General features: G+C 40.7%; 1 protein-coding gene across 1 annotated transcript in view; it reads left to right on the top strand.

The window, feature by feature from the left end:
- MYH9 (myosin heavy chain 9) overlaps positions 1-17047 on the top strand; it is a 163461-nt gene that overhangs the window by 115518 nt on the left and 30896 nt on the right. The window contains 10 exon segments of the mRNA XM_073592809.1: positions 408-614; positions 1914-2051; positions 2189-2312; positions 3506-3677; positions 5598-5810; positions 5912-6056; positions 11957-12163; positions 12315-12419; positions 13660-13812; positions 15388-15636. Coding sequence (XP_073448910.1) covers positions 408-614; positions 1914-2051; positions 2189-2312; positions 3506-3677; positions 5598-5810; positions 5912-6056; positions 11957-12163; positions 12315-12419; positions 13660-13812; positions 15388-15636 — 1713 coding nt within the window.

Raw genomic sequence — 17047 nt, 5'->3', positions numbered from 1 at the left:
AGAAAAAAGATTTAAAAACAAGAATTTTGGGACTTTAAATGAGGTTGAACGGGGCCGTTCATGTCCCCACCTCCATCCCGGGTAATTGTATATAAAAAAGAAAGATAGGTGGGAGCAACAAAAATGATTGAATATAAATATTTTTAATTGGTTCAAATTATCATAAATTTTTCATATCAAAACATTTAAAGTAGGCAACTTGTCTATTTTGACATTATACTAATCTAAAAGTTGTGAATAAATGGGTAATCTTTAGCATGACAGATGTTCGACCCAACCATAAACCAAGTATAGGCAGTGTGTTCAACACGAATAGAGCACTTTCCAGGTCCTGGGTAGTAAAGGCTTTTAAAGCATATTTTAAATTCACATTGTGATAATTGTTTAAATCACTTTTCCGGTTTTAGCTTCAGCAAGAAAAAATGCAACTGCAAGAACAGCTACAAGCAGAGATTGAACTCTGTGCAGAAGCAGAGGAAATCCGAGTTCGTTTAGCAGCTAAAAAACAAGAATTGGAAGAAATCTTGCATGATTTGGAGTCTCGGGTTGAAGAAGAGGAGGAAAGGTGTCAACTTTTGCAGACAGAGAAGAAGAAAATGCAGCAAAATATTGGGGTATGCCAACTGTGATGTGCTTTGTGGTTTTTTTTTTTTTTTTTTTTCCTACAGCGTGATTTCTTGATGGAACGCTCCTGCGAAAAGCAGCTATGCATAGTGCTTATTGGCTTAATTAACACTGTAATTGTACACATGGCTATGAGATGACAGCTGCTGGAACATGCAACAATTTACCATTGGATTTCTTCAGGACAAGCTGACCGCCCGCTTCTAGGCAATACAGTTGGTTGAGGGGACCAACAGAAACCGATTTCTTGTTTTCTCAATGAGTCACCTCCCACTCTGTTCTGCCCCCTCTTTCATTAGAATTTATAAGTTTGACATGGCTGAGTTATTAAGTTAAGAGCTCTGTCAATTGAGTTATTAAAGGTCAATTTCAGATGATTGATTCTTCCTCCTAGCAACACGGTAGCAGAGTCGCTAAGGTGCGACAAACGACCATAACAGAGTCACTTCCTCACTAGCAAGGGAGACATACTGTATTACCAGTCGGCAAGCCAGGTTAAGGATGTAGGGAAAGGATTTCTTAGTGATGCTGTTGCCGCGTTTGCTTGCCTTTCCTGACATGGCCCTAAATGTTTGGAGATTATGCATGTCTGACTGCTTTCTGTCAAGATCATGTGCAGTTATCCACTTAGCTATATGAATGTGATTACAGATTTTAGAACGGAGAGCTCATTGTTATAGGTTATAAAATCACAGCAATTGTGTGTTTGTGTAATTTATTTATTTTTTATGGCCTTCAGTTACTCTTGAAAATAAAACAAGTCTAAGATTTTTGATCTGCACAAGTGTGTGAATAAATAAAGCTGCAAGCATGAAGTGAGATCAAAAGATTCACTATGGTTTTTTCCCACCTGCATGTGTTTGTAGCACTTAGGAGTGATCTATATCACAAGTTGTACGGGACTACTACATTCACAATTTTTATATGGACGATTGTGTTTTTTTGTTTTTTGTTTTTTGTTTTTTTTTTTTTTTTTTTCTGATTATTTGATTGCCGAAAACACATTTCAGGCAGTGACTATTACTCACTGATAAACTATTGGTGATAGCGTGGCATTGATTTTACTTTTCCTAAGCCAAATGTGTAGGCAGAGGTATCTGAAGAAGCACAGATGCTGGGGTATTAGCCACAAATCTAGGAGGCAGGGCACTCTAAAACTTTTTTCTTTTTTTTTTTTTTTTTTTTTTTTTTCCCCCTTATATCCCGCTAGGAGGGAAAAGCCTTAATTTTTTTTGTCTTGTGTCTGGATGGTTGCAAAGTAGCTTTTGTATGTTTCAAATTTTGTGTAGGAGCTAGAGGAACAGCTAGAGGAGGAGGAAGCAGCCAGGCAAAAGCTACAGTTGGAAAAGGTCACGGTTGAGGCAAAACTTAAGAAGATGGAAGAAGAAGTACTAATTCTGGAAGATCAGGCAAACAAATTGAGCAAGGTAAGGACCTACACGTAATCTCATTCTATAGTTCTACAGCTCTGTATCCATGTAGAGATTTTAAACGGCACATATTTGTACATCAATGGCAAGTTTTCTCTAACTTCTTCTTTTTTTTTTTTTTTTTTTTTTTGTAGGAGAAGAAACTTTTTGAGGACCGTATTGCTGAATTTACCACTAACCTAGCAGAGGAGGAAGAAAAGTCTAAGAGCCTTGCTAAACTCAAAAACAAACATGAAACTATGATCTCTGACTTGGAAGGTATAACAATTCGAGACAGAGCTCTTATGGATAAATCCATTCCGTTTTAAACTGCATTTGTTCTCTTATGGTTATCTACTTTTATGTAATACATTTATTCAGGTCAATGAATCAGTCACAGATCAACTGGACAGGCAGCTAGTTTTTCAGGAGGTATTCAGTAAGAGCGGTAGCGTGGGAAATTTTTTGAATGCAGGCACCACATTATTTTATTTATTTATTTTTTTTTTTTTTTCTTCCTACTTCAGTGACTTGCCAGGTAGTGATGATTGATCTTCCACAGTCAAAAACCATATGCATCAACTCATACCGTGCTAAAGCAGTAGTGAACACAATATTTGTGTATAACAAAATGGCCAAAAATGCTACAAATGGCCAAAATATTTTATTGATGTAATGCAATCTCATAAAATGCATCAAAAAAGTACCTGAATCCACTTAAATGTAGTGTCGTTATCCTAATTATATCAGAACATGCTTGTATTCTATGGCCTTGGCAGGTGTGCTTCCCTTTACTGATTAAATTGACTGCATTGGCTTTTCTTTCAATTTACTTTTGCTCGGAATAAAAAGAACCAGTCGTTGGCATTCATAATATTTTTACTCTTGAATTTTAAGTGCTGCTTAAGGGACAGGGTTGTTTTTTTTTTTTTTTTTTTCCCTTGGCAGCGATTGTCGGGCTACAATACCATTGACTGCCTGAACTGATAAGATTTTTATATATTGCTACCACGAAGGTTCTTCCGGGTTACATAAGTGTATATCTACCTCCTAGCAATCCAGAGAGAAGTTTTTATATACTTGGTTCAGGCAGGAGTTGAAGGAATTGCAGGGAAAAATAATTGAATAACACTACACCTGTCCTTGAAGGTAAACCTACATTATAGAACTCGAAGGAAATCAAATGTCATTGTTTCTAAAATTCCTAGTTGCCTGCCTGTTGTGCTGACCCACTTGTTTCAGTGTGAAGCCACTGTCTTGGAACAAGCATGCAGATGATTTCTGAGCTTCCCTTTTTTTTTTTTTTTTTTTTTTTTTTTTTCTCCAAATATGTGCATAAAGAATTTCTACCCGATACAAATTCAATTTTTTGTTTTAAATATCTGATTTTAGTATTTTTTTTTTTTTTTTTTTCAGTCTGGAATCCATTTTTGACTAGCTTATGGTAGCTTATAATAAAATTATTTTTGCAGAACGCCTTCGTAGAGAAGAGAAGCAGCGTCAGGAGCTAGAGAAGACGCGTCGCAAGTTAGAAGGAGACAGTACCGATTTACATGATCAGATTGCAGAGCTGCAAGCACAAATTGCTGAATTAAAGTTACAACTAGCTAAAAAGGAGGAAGAGCTGCAGGCTGCTCTAGCAAGGTTAGTAACATTCTTTGCAATGGATGTTATAAGAGTGATGTCTACTCTGTATCCAAAAGAAAAACAGAATCCACCCCATGTGCAAAGGTACTGAATTCTCGTAACCAAATCTTTGATTTGTTGAGTTGCTGCAGATATACACCTGCATCTTACAACACTTAATTCTTGTGAACATGACTTTGATCCCCTGGCTGTTGCTGTGGAGATGGATGCCTTGGCACAAATATAAGATCTAATTTCTTAATCCTAATCGTAGGATACAGTGTTCTTCATATTCATGTCTATTTGGGTTATGCTTCGAGCTTGGATTGGTGAGTGCCCCTGTGGTAAATCAAGTGTGGTGGTTTATTTATTTTTTTTTTTTTTGCCTACCCATGAGTGTGCCCTGTGCATTGGGGCAGCCCTGATCGAATTCTGCATGTGGAGCGAGACACCACAGTAGTGGTGTTTAAAAGGGGCAGAAGGGTGAGGCTACCATGTGGTCTGCGCCATAGGTTCTCACTTGTTTGGCATGCCTGGGACTCGAGCATGGGTGCGCTCCCTACCCCTACTTTTGCAGGTGGATGAGCAGTCTGAGGAAGTGATCTTTTGTAGAGGACTCCCAAGTGGAATCTCCTGGTCCAAGCTCTGACCTAGACCAGTGGTCTTTCTGCCGGACATGGTACAAACTAAGTTATTACTTCTGGAGTCCTCTCCCCCTAAAGTCACTGCATTTGTGTCCTGGCAGCTGCCAAACATCTCAATGTTTCTAGTGCACGCTCATTCGCAGGAAGTGATGTATGCAGTTTGGGCTCACTAACATTTTTCACTATGAAAGCGACTCCATAGTATGCCATGAAAGGGCAATTCAAGAAAATGGGGTGATTTCCTACTCAAATGAAGCCCTGCTGGTTTCAGTAAATGAGGTCCTGGCCTTCTAAAGGCGGCCTCTAACCTCTTTTCCATGGCATCTTTAATCACCCTTCTGTGTTAGGAATGGCTCTACAGCCTTCAGTGGGAGTTTGCCAAGCCTTCAAAGTTTGGGGGGGAAGCATAGCCTTCAATCCAAAGAATCAGATCCAGGGCATCCTGCCAGAACCTTTAATTTTTTGCTTTGGAAGACCTTGAAAGCCTATGCCCTTGTTCTGGAAGATGAACTGGACCCCCAAGTCCTCTGGATCTTTCGTCCTCTTGGCAGTGAAGGGGCGCCCCTACTTGTGCAGGTGGGGGCGATGTCTGTTGGCCTTCGCGACTGGGTGGTGGCCAAAGGTTACAAGCTAGTTTTGCTGCTCTCCCCTTCCAAACTTTATTTCCTCAAAGGTGTCTTTGTAGCCACTAAAAAGTGATTCTTTACATCCCCCAAACTGTTCATCAAGGTGTTTGGGGTCTGGTTATTGAGGACTTTAGGTATCCCTGTTGTGTAGGGTACCTGAAAGACCTGCTTCTCAGAGAGCAGACTGCTCAGACAGACCTCAATTGTCCAGCAGACAAGTCCTAGAAAGGTTTGGGTTGGCTTTTGAACCTTGAAGTCGGGTAGCTAGGTTGGCTATGCTTGAGAGAGAGGTTTTTATATTTTCTCATGATTAAGGTGCTGTGATTTACTCCAAGGTATGGATTTTACAGGTAAGCCAGAAATCGTTACTTATGAAGGGTTTATTTCCATTTTTGGAGAGTGTGGTTTTGAAGAGGGAAATGCTTTGCATCCCAAATCTTGTACATGAAGCATGGCTGTTCATAAATATAAAATTCCTATTTGTAATGAGCTCCATTGCTGTGCTGTGCTTTTTATTATGGCTGCTGCAGAAAGCTTCACTTTAGACAAAGGAAATGTCATTGCTCTCTATCTTGATTTTAATGTTAGACATTGGTGGCACAAGGGCATGATTTACCTATCCATGTTTTATTTCTCTTCTATGAACTTTTTGTCTGCGCTATTTCTAGGGTGGAGGAAGAAGCTACTCAAAAAAACATTGCCATTAAGAAAATTCGAGAGTTAGAATCCCAGATTAGTGAACTACAGGAAGATCTTGATGCTGAGAGAAATGCACGCAATAAGGCAGAAAAACAAAAGCGTGATCTAGGAGAAGAACTTGAAGCATTAAAGACTGAACTTGAGGATACCTTGGACTCAACAGCAGCACAGCAGGAACTCCGGTATTTACATTTATGTTTTGTTTCTCTGAATCTAGCCTCTAAATCTACTATTTGTAGATGGGAAATGACACTTGTGGTGTTTTTTTTTTTTCTTCCCCCAGAACAAAACGTGAGCAGGAAGTATCGCACCTAAAGAAAAATTTGGAAGAGGAAGCTCGGCTTCATGAATGCCAAATTCAGGAGTTCAGACAGAAGCATGCACAAGCTGTTGAGGAGCTTTCTGAACAGTTGGAACAGACAAAACGGGTAAGAAATATATATATATATATATATATATATATATATATATATATATATATATATATATATATATATATATATATATATATATATATATATATATATATATATATATATATTTTTTTTTTTTTTTTAAATTGCACTGTATTTTCTGCACCATAAGGCGCAGTCTCAATTACAGGGACTATTTCTGTACTTGACCCATATATAAGGCGCATGCTAAAACATATGGTAATGGAAGCAAAATAGTGAGTTTACTTGTACTTTATGCTACTATGAATGAATCAACGAAAGTTTGCTTTAATGTCCTGTATCTGCAGACAATGCCAAAATAGGTGGTGTTTTAGTCATCCTGCAAACAAATATCCTTATGGGAATTCCAGCTAAGTATATCCAGACAAAATCAAGTATAAAAAAAAAAAACTTACTGGTCCCTGCAGGAATGACCAGCGGTATCGCCAAAAGTAGATCACCCAGCTCACAGGTATGAGAAACACCAGCCACACTGCACTGGAGATACAGTTCATGTGAAGGGACGAATGACTTCCCGATCCGTACGGGGTTAGTCAGTTTCACTGAGATCGGGGCGCTCCGCTCACACAGCGATACACACAAGCCGTGTAGCACTGGAGTAGGAACCCACGTAATGTGGCTCCAGGTGGAGACTCAGAGCACATCGACAGCGGGAAATGATTTTGGAACTCGGTGCACACATAAGGCGCACTGGATTATTAGGCGCTTCCTCGATTTGGAGGAAAATATAAGGCTCTTGGGTGCGGAAAATAGTGTGTATATGTGTGTGTGTGTATGTATGTATGTGTGTGTATATATATATATATATATATATATATATATATATATATATATATATATATATATATATATATATATATATATATATATATATATATATATAATTTTATTTTTTGTTACTAAATTTTGCAAATTTAGTAACTTTTCATAAATTTTGCTCAAAATGTTATACTGCTACATATCTTTGGTAAAAAATAACCCAAATCGGTGTACATTTGGTCTGTGTGAAAGTTAGAGCCCACAAGCTATGGTGCCAATCTCTGAAAATTGATCAAACCTGAAGTACTGACGGCCTGTCATTTCTTGAGACCCTAACAAGCCAGGAAAGTACTTTCCAAAAAGGGGTCATTTGGGAATATAAACACTCCAAGGTATTTAGTAAGAGGCATGGTGAGTGTTTGTTTTTTTTTGTTTGTTTTTTTTGTCGTCCCCCCCCCCCCCCCAGTTCTTTGCAAAATGCCATTTTGTGGAAAAAAAGTCATATTAGCAGGTTATTTTTCATACACAGCATATGCACACCAAAAATTACACCCCGAAATAGATTCTCCTACTCCTAAAGTACAGTGATGCCACATGTGGGTGGCTTTTCCACAGCCTGGCCACATACTGAGGCCCAACATGCAGGGAGCACGCACCATCAGGTGCTCTAGGGCATACATTTCAAATCTAATTTGACTACGTATTACTTTTGTGAGGCACTGTAGTGGCATGAGTGAGCCATGGATGGGGATGTTGAGCCATGAATGTGGATGACTGAGCATGAATGAGTATGCCTGGGTAGACTGAGCATGGATGAGTCCCTGAATTGTCAGCAGCCCTGTGGGCCATACAGAACCATCCCACAGCACTGCTGCACCCTATTTCTCCCCAATCCGCTCACTGTACAGTTCAGTACAGAGAGGTGAGAGAGGAACCATACATGATGCCGGTTTGTTTACAAGTTATCGCTTCGTCATTTGGAGCAATCACGTGGTAAACAGACTCCATTTATCGTGATACGAGTCCCAGGAGGAGCGAGATTCTGGGAGTACATCATAGTACACCCTCCCAGAGTTATCGAGCCGCACTGTAGCAGTCATTCGGCTATAGCGCAGTTAAGAGGGGTTTTTGTTTGGATAGATTTCTTTTACTTCTGTTCTAAGAGCCCTTTCACACTTTTAGTGCGGCCGTGTTGGCGGTAAAGCACCACTAGTTTTAGCGGCGCTTTACCACTGCTGTGTGGGCCGAGCAGGGCACTTTTAACCCCAAAGGGTTTCAAAGTACTGCTGCTGAAGCTTATATGCAGCACTGATGGGCGGCACTGGCAGGCATCATTGATGAGCACAGAGTGCCATTCTAATGGGCACTGGTGGGCATCCATGGGTTGATTATCAGTGCAGACCCCCTGTCAGGAGAGCAGCCAATTGGCTCTCCTCTGCTCGCGCCTGTCAGTGCGAGTGGAGGAAAAGCAGATAAGTGTAAACAGGAATAGCCGTTGATCAGCTTTGGACACAGTTGAGCATGTGGTAAAGAGCCTAGGTCATAGGCTCTTTACCTACATCAGAAATGCGGTGTGTCAGACTGACGCAGTACCGATTTGCCACGCGGGCGGCTTATCTTGCTGGACGTCATGACGCCCAGTCAGCATAATGAAACCACTTTCCAGCTATCATTTTGCTATATGGCGGGCAGGAAGTGCTTAATGAACTCCTCCATTATGTGCATTTCATAAATATATATGCATCTGGGCAACTAGGTTTCCCCACAGATGTGTGCAAGCTTTGCTTCTTAGTGATGGTGTGCTTGATGGCTTATTTTTCAGTGGAAATCAGTCTGCTTTGACTGACCCAAATGACGTGTCAAATAGATCTTGTATCAGCAATTTTTAAGGTGTTCTGACCCCCATAGAAGGGGGTAATCTCCCAGTGTTATATTTCTAACCAGTTCTTCAAGAGAATGCTTCTCAATTGCATCGACAAATCATTTTTAAATCTTAATTATTTCACTATAATGCATTCTGCTTTAGTAAGTCATGCACTACCTGCTGCTACAAACATATTTTTTTTTTTTTTTTTGGTGTAGTAGGTGTGGTGAGAACCCATTACATTGGCTTTACCAGTCATGGGATCTCTAAAGGTAAAATTAATGTAACAAGTAGTGATGGGCCCCCTGGTTCGGTTTGCACCAGAATATACCGAACTGGCAATAAACTCGGCAGAACACACGAACACCGTTAAAGTCTATGGGACACGAACATGAATAATCAAAAGTGCTAATTTTAAAGGCTTTTATATGCAAGTTATTGTCATAAGTGTTCGGGGACCCGGGTCCTGCCCCAGGGGACATGTATCAATACAAATTTTTTTTTTAAAACAGATGTTTTTTTGGGAGCAGTGTGTTTTTTTTTTTTTTTTTTTGTTTTTTTTTTATGCTTAAAGTGAAACAATAAAAGTTAAATATTCCTTTAAATATTGTGCCTGGGGGTGTCTATAGTATGTCTGTAAAGTGGCACATTTTTCCCATGTTTAGAACAGTACCACAGCAAATTGACATTTCTATAGGAAAAATTGTCATTTAAAACTGATCGCGGCTGTAATGACCAGAAGATGGAGGAAGAAGCAGGGGAAAGAAGAAGACATTATTAATAAAGGAATTGTCAAAAACTGGCTATTGTCTTTTTTACCGTTTTGACACTTTATTTTGTGAAATGGTAGGGGTACATTTGTACCCCATTACCATTTCACATGGGGGGGGGGGGGAAGAGAGGCCAGGATCTGGGGGTCCCCTTGTTAAAGGGGGCTTCCAGATTCCGATAAGCCCCCCCACAACCACCAGGCAAGGGTTGTGGGGTTGAGGCCCTTGTCCCCATCAACATAGGGGCAAGGTGCTTTGGGGGGCTACCCCAAAACACCCTCCCCATGTTGAGGGCATGTGGCCTGGTACGGTTCAGGGGGGGGGCTCTCTCGTGCCCCCCCCCCCCCTCTTTTCCTGAGGCCTGCCAGGTTGAGTGCTCGGATAAGGGTCTGGTATGGATTTTGAGGGGGACCCCTACGCGCTTTTTTTTTTTTTTTTTTTTTTTAATTGGCACAGGATTCCCCTTAATTTCCATATCGGCCCCGAAGGGCCTGGTATGGATCTTAGGGGGACCCCCACGCAATTTTTTTTTTTTTTTTTTTTTTTTTTTATTTTGGTTCGGGGTTCCCCTTGATATCCATACCAGACCCAAAGGGCCTGGTAATGGACTGGGTGGGGATCCCATGCTCTTTTTCAATGATTTTTATCTATATTGCCGAGACCCAACAATTCATTACAGCCGTGATCAGTTGATGACGATTTGTCCTTTAGAAATGTAATTTTGCTGTGGTACTGTTCTAAACGTGGGAAAAATGCGCCACTTTACAGGCATACTATAGACACCCCCCAGGCACGATATTTAAAGGAATATTTCATTTTTATTTCACTTTAAGCATTAAAAAAAAAATCATTGCTCCCGAAAAAACGGCCTTTTTTTTTTTTTTTTTTTTTTAAAAGATACATGTCCCCTGGGGCAGGACCCGGGTCCCCAAACACTTTTTATGACAATACCTTGCATATAAGCCTTTTAAAATTAATACTTTTGATTTTTCATATTAATGTCCCATAGACTTTAACGGTGTTCCGGCGTTTTCCGAATTTGCCCCAAACACCGCATATTATTCGCTGTTCACAGAACAACCAAAGTTCAGCCCGAACTTATGCTCGGGCCGAACCGTTCGCCCATCCCTAGTAACAAGTATAGGTAGCTCACCATTGTATGACATTTCTGAAACTTGAAAGGTGGGATTGTATTAGCTTAGGAAAAAATTCCATTAGGATATTACTGAGGCATGTGCAAACTAAAAATATAAACTAATTTTTAAAGTGATTGTAAAGCTAATTTTTTTTTTTTTTTTTTTTTTTTAACAAACGTATACTTGCCTCCACTGTGCAGTTTCTTTTTGCACAGAGTGGTCCCAATCCTCGACTTCTGGGGTTCCTCGACGGCCCTGGTAGCTCCTCCCTGCATCGAATAACACCCTAGGAGAAGCACTCTCCCGGGGGTTACCTTGGGGGCACACTCCCGAGTCCAGCATTTGCGTCCATAGATGCAGAATACCTGACTCGGCCCTAGCGTCGTTGGATTTGATTGACAGCAGTGGGAGCCAATGGCTGCGCTGCTATCAATCTATCCAATCAAGAGCTGAGACAACAGGCAGAGGGGCAGAGCACATCTCTGGCGTGGGAATTACGGGACTCGGGTGAGTGAGGGCTGGTCAGTGACAAGTTTTTTCACTTTAATGCATAGGCTACATTAAGGTAAAAACACAAGGGTTTACAACCCCTTTAAAATCAGTTATAAGTGTAGACCTATCTCTTTATAAAGGATTGCTGCTGTGGAACGTTGTTTTTCCTGGGGGACTTTATCAAGTTGGCACCAAATTTTCAGTCTTTAGCAGCTTTTAGGGCCCTTTCACACTGGAGTGGTTTGCAGGCGCTATTGCGCTAATAGCGCCTGCAAACCGACCCAAAAGTGCCGCTGCTGTGTCTCCAGTGTGAAAGCCCTCGGGGCTTTCAAACTGGAGCGGTGCACTAGCAGGACGGGAAAAGTCCTGCTAGCAGCATCTTTGGAGTGGTGTATACTGCTCCTTCACCGCTCCTGCCCATTGAAATCAATGGGACAGCGCAGCTATACCGCCAGCAAAGCGCCTCTGCAGAGGCGCTTTGCGGTGGTTTTTAACCCTTTCTCGGCCGCTAGCGGCAATACAATAGCAGCGCTTTACCACCGACGCTGCCACCACCCCAGTGTGAAAGGGCCCTTAGAGCTATCAATTAACCAAAAAAACAATTCCCACTGCTTCCATGTGAAGGTGCTTAATACTACGAAGAATGTGTTCATTGGGTGAGCTTTACATGTTACAGATAACTTTGTGAACATGCATTATTTTTACAAGAACAACCAACTCTTTGCCATGCTGGAAATGGTCTTTGTTTTTATACAATGTGTGTAAGTTTCAATCTACAAAAAGATGGTACACAAGACTGATTTTGGCTTCACATTGATCTATACTGTGGTTAACATCTGTTTTTCCTCATAGGTAAAAGTAAATTTGGAAAAGGCAAAGCAAGCACTTGAAAGTGAGCGTAATGAACTAGCCAATGAGGTGAAAGCTCTTATGCAGGGAAAAGGAGACTCTGAACACAAGAGAAAAAAAGTGGAAGCACAGCTTCAGGAACTGCAAGTCAAAGTATCAGAAGGTGACAGATTTCGTGCTGAGCTGTCAGAGAAGGCAAACAGACTGCAGGTACATTACATGTGAATATATAATATATGGGGAGGTGGGGGAATGCACAAACTGAGATGCTGTGGGTGCTTTAGAAACTGATGGGGGAGGGAGGATTTGGACGGTGAACATATACTTATTAATTTGGTGTATATATTTGTGATGTCTTTAGGTTGAGTTGGACAATGTCACAAGTCTCCTTTCTCAATCGGACAGCAAATCTAGCAAATTTGCCAAAGATTTCTCTACCTTGGAATCACAGCTACAAGACACTCAGGTATGTGTAACATTTCTAGTTTTATTAATCTTTTCCTTTGTAGGAGAATTTAAGAATTTAATGTTTTAAAATACAGAATAGTATATTTCGGGGGTGGGGGGGGGACATACGTATGCAGCCCACCTGGAGGGGTTGAATACCTGCTGTGGTCAAGTTTACAAGTGGCCTTTGGTGACAGTAACGTTAACCATGATTGTCAGGTCTCAACATTAAAGTGGATGTAAACCCAAACAAAAATTTTAATTAAGGCGTGCACCTTGTACAGTATATAGGATTACATGTTGTATGTGCACAGTCTTGCCACAAAGAGTTAATCCAGCTCTGAGTAGTCTTATCTTTTTTCAGTGAGATAAAAAAAATGACATGCAGAGAAATAGGAGTCAGTTCCTCCCCCTTGCTGTGAGTGACAGCTGATTTACCTATCTCGTGCATGAGAGGCATTCTGTGTACTTCAGATCCCCCCCCCCTTCTTCCTTTCTCTGCTCTCCCAGGATTCTCTGCGCCACACCTCAGCATGATTGGGCATGCTGCAGGCATGTCACTTTTCTGGGTTTTGACTGGATGTTGGTGATCATAGCGGATGCTCAGTGTAAGAAATACTCAGGAGAAAATGCATGTTGACAATGAGTGTAGAGGTGGGCTGAGAGTCTGACATCACTACTCCACCCACCGAGCCCTGGACAACAGAACCACCCACAGAATCTGCCATTATTTGGGTCTCCTAACAGAGGGGAGACATTTGACAGGCTAGAATACATGCTGGAGGCATGTATATCTTTATAGATAACCACTATGGCAGTAGTTTAGAAATGATGAGTGTGTTTACATCCACTTTGTGTGTAAAGAGAGAAGACATGTAGCCTTTTGTACTCTAGAGCCCATTTGTGGGTAGATTGACATCTGCCATTTTATTAACCATTTTCATATAGTTTAATGTTGAAACAATTTTGTAAAGGAGTTGTAGAAGGGCTGAGGGCGATTGAATCAAAATTTATTTCAATGTAAAATGCTTTCTTTGCTCTTTTTTTCAGTAGTTTTATTTTGTTTGGTACCTGCCTTTAAATAAGACACCTTTTTTTTTTTTTTTTTTTTTTTTTTTTTTTTTTAGTTCTTAAGGACTTGTTTAAAGAAAAAAATGTATAGCCTTAAGGACATTCCAGAGTGTCTTCTAGAAGTAAAATACCATCCAAATGTTTTACTGAGTCCTCAGACTTTATCTCCATCTTATTAATTGATCTAGGAACTTCTTCAAGAAGAGACACGTCAAAAACTGAGCCTTAGCACAAAACTCAAACAAATGGAAGAGGAGAAAAATGGCTTCCTGGAACAATTGGAAGAAGAGGAGGAAGCAAAGAAAAACTTATTGAAGCAATTCTCAACACTGCAAGCTCAGGTGTGTTTTTAAGAATAGGGATTGTTCTCTTTTGTCTGCATGGAATATGCTAAATGCATGGGCAGTTCTTCCCTGAAACTCGAACTATACACTTAACATTACGATGTAATGGGTCAGTATATAAATTTTCCTAGAACAGTTTTCCATTTGAATACTGCTTAGATTGCGTGAACAAAATCTTTAAGAAACAACCTGTCTTTAACCACTTCAATACCAAGGACGTCATATGACGTCCTTGGCTTTGAGCAGGTATATCTGAATGATGCCTGTAGTTACAGATATCATTCAGATATTGCCGGTTTCAGCCGGCGAATCTCTACACCATAGGAATGATCATAGCGGCCGTTCCGCCGCTTGATCGTTCCTATGGGAGGCGAGAGGGGACGTGTCCCCCCTCTCCCGCCACCCTCCGGTGCCTGCTCCGACTCACCGTTATGATCGGTGGGGCGGAGAGTGGATCCGCCGTCGCCGGATGTAGATCATAGAGATTTCCGGCGGACCAGATGGTCCCTGGAGTCTCTATGATCGTCGGAGGCCGGGCGCGATGTTATGACGTCACGCCCGGCCTCTCCATTCAAAAAAAAAACGGCGCCGCTTCGGCTTGGAAGCGGCGATCGTTTTTATTTATTTTTTTTTTTTTTTTCAGGCTTCCCAGCCTAGTGGTGAGATATGGGGTCTTATTGACCCCATATCTCACTATTAAGAGGACCTGTCATGTCATATTGCTATTACAAGGGATGTTTACATTCCTTGTAATAGGAATAAAAGTGATCAATTTATTTATTTTTTTCAAAAAAGTGTCAAAATAAAAAAAAAATATATAATTAACAATAAAAAAAAAAATGTTTAAAGCGCCGCTGTCCCTGTGTGCTCGCACACAGAAGCGAACGCATACGTAAGTCCCGCCCACATATGAAAACGGTGTTCAAACCATACATGTGAGGTATCGCCGTGAACGTTGGAGCGAGAGCAATAATTTTGGCCCTAGACCTCCTCTGTAACTCAAAACATGTAACCAGTAAAAAAATTTCAAGCGTCGCCTATGGGGATTTTTAAGTACCGAATATTGGCGCCATTCCACGAGCATGTGCAATTTTGAAGCGTCACATGTTGGGTATCTATTTACTCTGCGTAACTTCATCTTTCACAAAATGCAAAAACATTGGGCTAACTTTACTGTTTTTTGTTTTTTTTAAACACAAAACAGTTTTTTTCCCAAAAAAACGCGTTCGAAAAATTCCTGCGCAAATACTGTGTGAGATAAAAAGTTGCAACAACCGCCATTGTATTCTCTAGGGTCTTTGCTAAAAAAACATATTTAATGTTTGGGGGTTCTATGTAATTTTCTAGCAAAAAAATGATGATTTTTACATGTAGGAGCAAAGTGTCAGAATTGGCCCGGTATTGAAGCGGTTAATGTTTTCATTTCCGTCTTGAAGTTTATAGTTATGCCTTTTAATATTTGTACCTATATGGTGATGAAGTAATCATGAAAAGCAGGTATTCTGTAAATTCAGCTTTATTTGCAGCAAAAGGTTATGGGGTAGGGTGATTCATGTGCTTGTCTATTTTCAGATGGCAGATATGAAAAAACGAATGGAAGAAAGCGTTGGTTCCTTAGAAAATGTTGAAGAGGTGAAAAAGAAACTGCAGAAAGACCTTGAAGCTACTAATCAACGCTATGAGGAAAAAGCAGCTGCTTATGACAAGCTTGAGAAGACAAAGACAAGACTACAGCAGGAGCTGGATGATCTTAGTGTGGATCTTGATCACCAGCGTCAGATTGTGTCCAACCTGGAGAAGAAGCAAAAGAAGTTTGATCAGGTAGAAATAAACAATCAAAATGGTAATTGTAACTTTGCACTGTGGCATAATTTATGCTCTCAGTGAATTAACATTATATATCCTTTTAGAATTTTTCCCTTTTTAAAGTGATGCTAAAAATTTTATTTTGAAATGCTATTCCTGATTAACTAGCTTCCACCCTTCTGTTCTCTTGGATAACCACCTCTATGGGGCTGCCAAAAATATGTATGAGACTATCCAATTTACCTACCTGAAATCTTAGTCTGTCTCCCAGATGCATAAGATGACCGCAAACTCATCAAGAGCAATACTAACATAATGAAATTACGGTGAACCACTTTTACTGTCTAGGGAACATTTGAAATGTGTGTGTGTGTGTGTGTGTGTTTTTTTTTTTTTTTTTTTTTTTTTTTTCTCTTCTTTAACCACCTCAATACAATGCACTTTCACCCCCTTCCCGCCCAAGCCATTTTTCAGCTTTCAGCGCTGTCACACTTTGAATGACAATTGCGCGGTCATGCAACACTGTACCCAAATGAAATCCATCCCCCCCCCCACAAATAGAGCTTTTTTTGGTGGTATTTGATCACCTCTGCGGTTTTATGTTTTTTGCGCTATAAACAAGATTGACAAGTTTGAAAAAAACACGATATTTTTTACTATAATATCCAATTTTATTTTTTCCTCATGTATTCTACATGTTTTTGGTTAAAAAAAAGTTAACTTTCGCACAAACTAAGTAGGGGATAGATTTATAGCATTTTTATTTAAATTTTTTTGTTTATTTTTACTAGTAATGGCGGCGATCTGCGATATATTTTTTTTTTTTTTTTTTTTTTCCTGCGATATTTCGGCGGACATATTGGACACTTTTGACACATTTTTGGGACCATGCACATTTTATACAGCGATCCGTACTATAAAAATGCAAGGATTACTGTATAAATGTGACTGGCAGGGAAGGGGTTAACACTAGGGGGAGATTGAGGGGTTAATTATGTTTCCTAGGGAGTGATTCTAGGGGGAGTGGACTCACAAGGGGAGGAGACCGATCGGTGTTCCTCTGTACTGAGAACACCCCATCGGTCTCCTCTCGCCGGACAGGACATGGATCTGTGTGTTTACACACAGATCCACGGTCCTGTTCGGTTACCGGCAATCACGGGCGGCTGCCGGGCATGCGCATGGGGTCCCCCGTGACACGGCGGGAGCGCACCCCCTGGTGGGCCGGGAAGGCGAGGGCGTCATATGATGCCCTCCCAGAACAAGAGCCGCATCGCCTGGCCGTCATGACAGCCAGCAGGCAGCAAGCGGTTAAGCTATAACCCTCTAATTGCCATTACATACTCCATATACTCTGGCAATCAAACGGTTAAAACAAATTAACACTTGTCAAAACAGAATGGGGTGTCCTAAACTGATGTCCTTA

Source organism: Aquarana catesbeiana, linkage group LG07, assembly GCF_042186555.1.
Source record: "Aquarana catesbeiana isolate 2022-GZ linkage group LG07, ASM4218655v1, whole genome shotgun sequence".
In the NCBI taxonomy this organism is placed as follows: Eukaryota; Metazoa; Chordata; class Amphibia; order Anura; family Ranidae; genus Aquarana; species Aquarana catesbeiana.
Note: the sequence above shows the minus strand (reverse complement) of the source record. Positions and strands in the feature narration are given on the sequence as shown.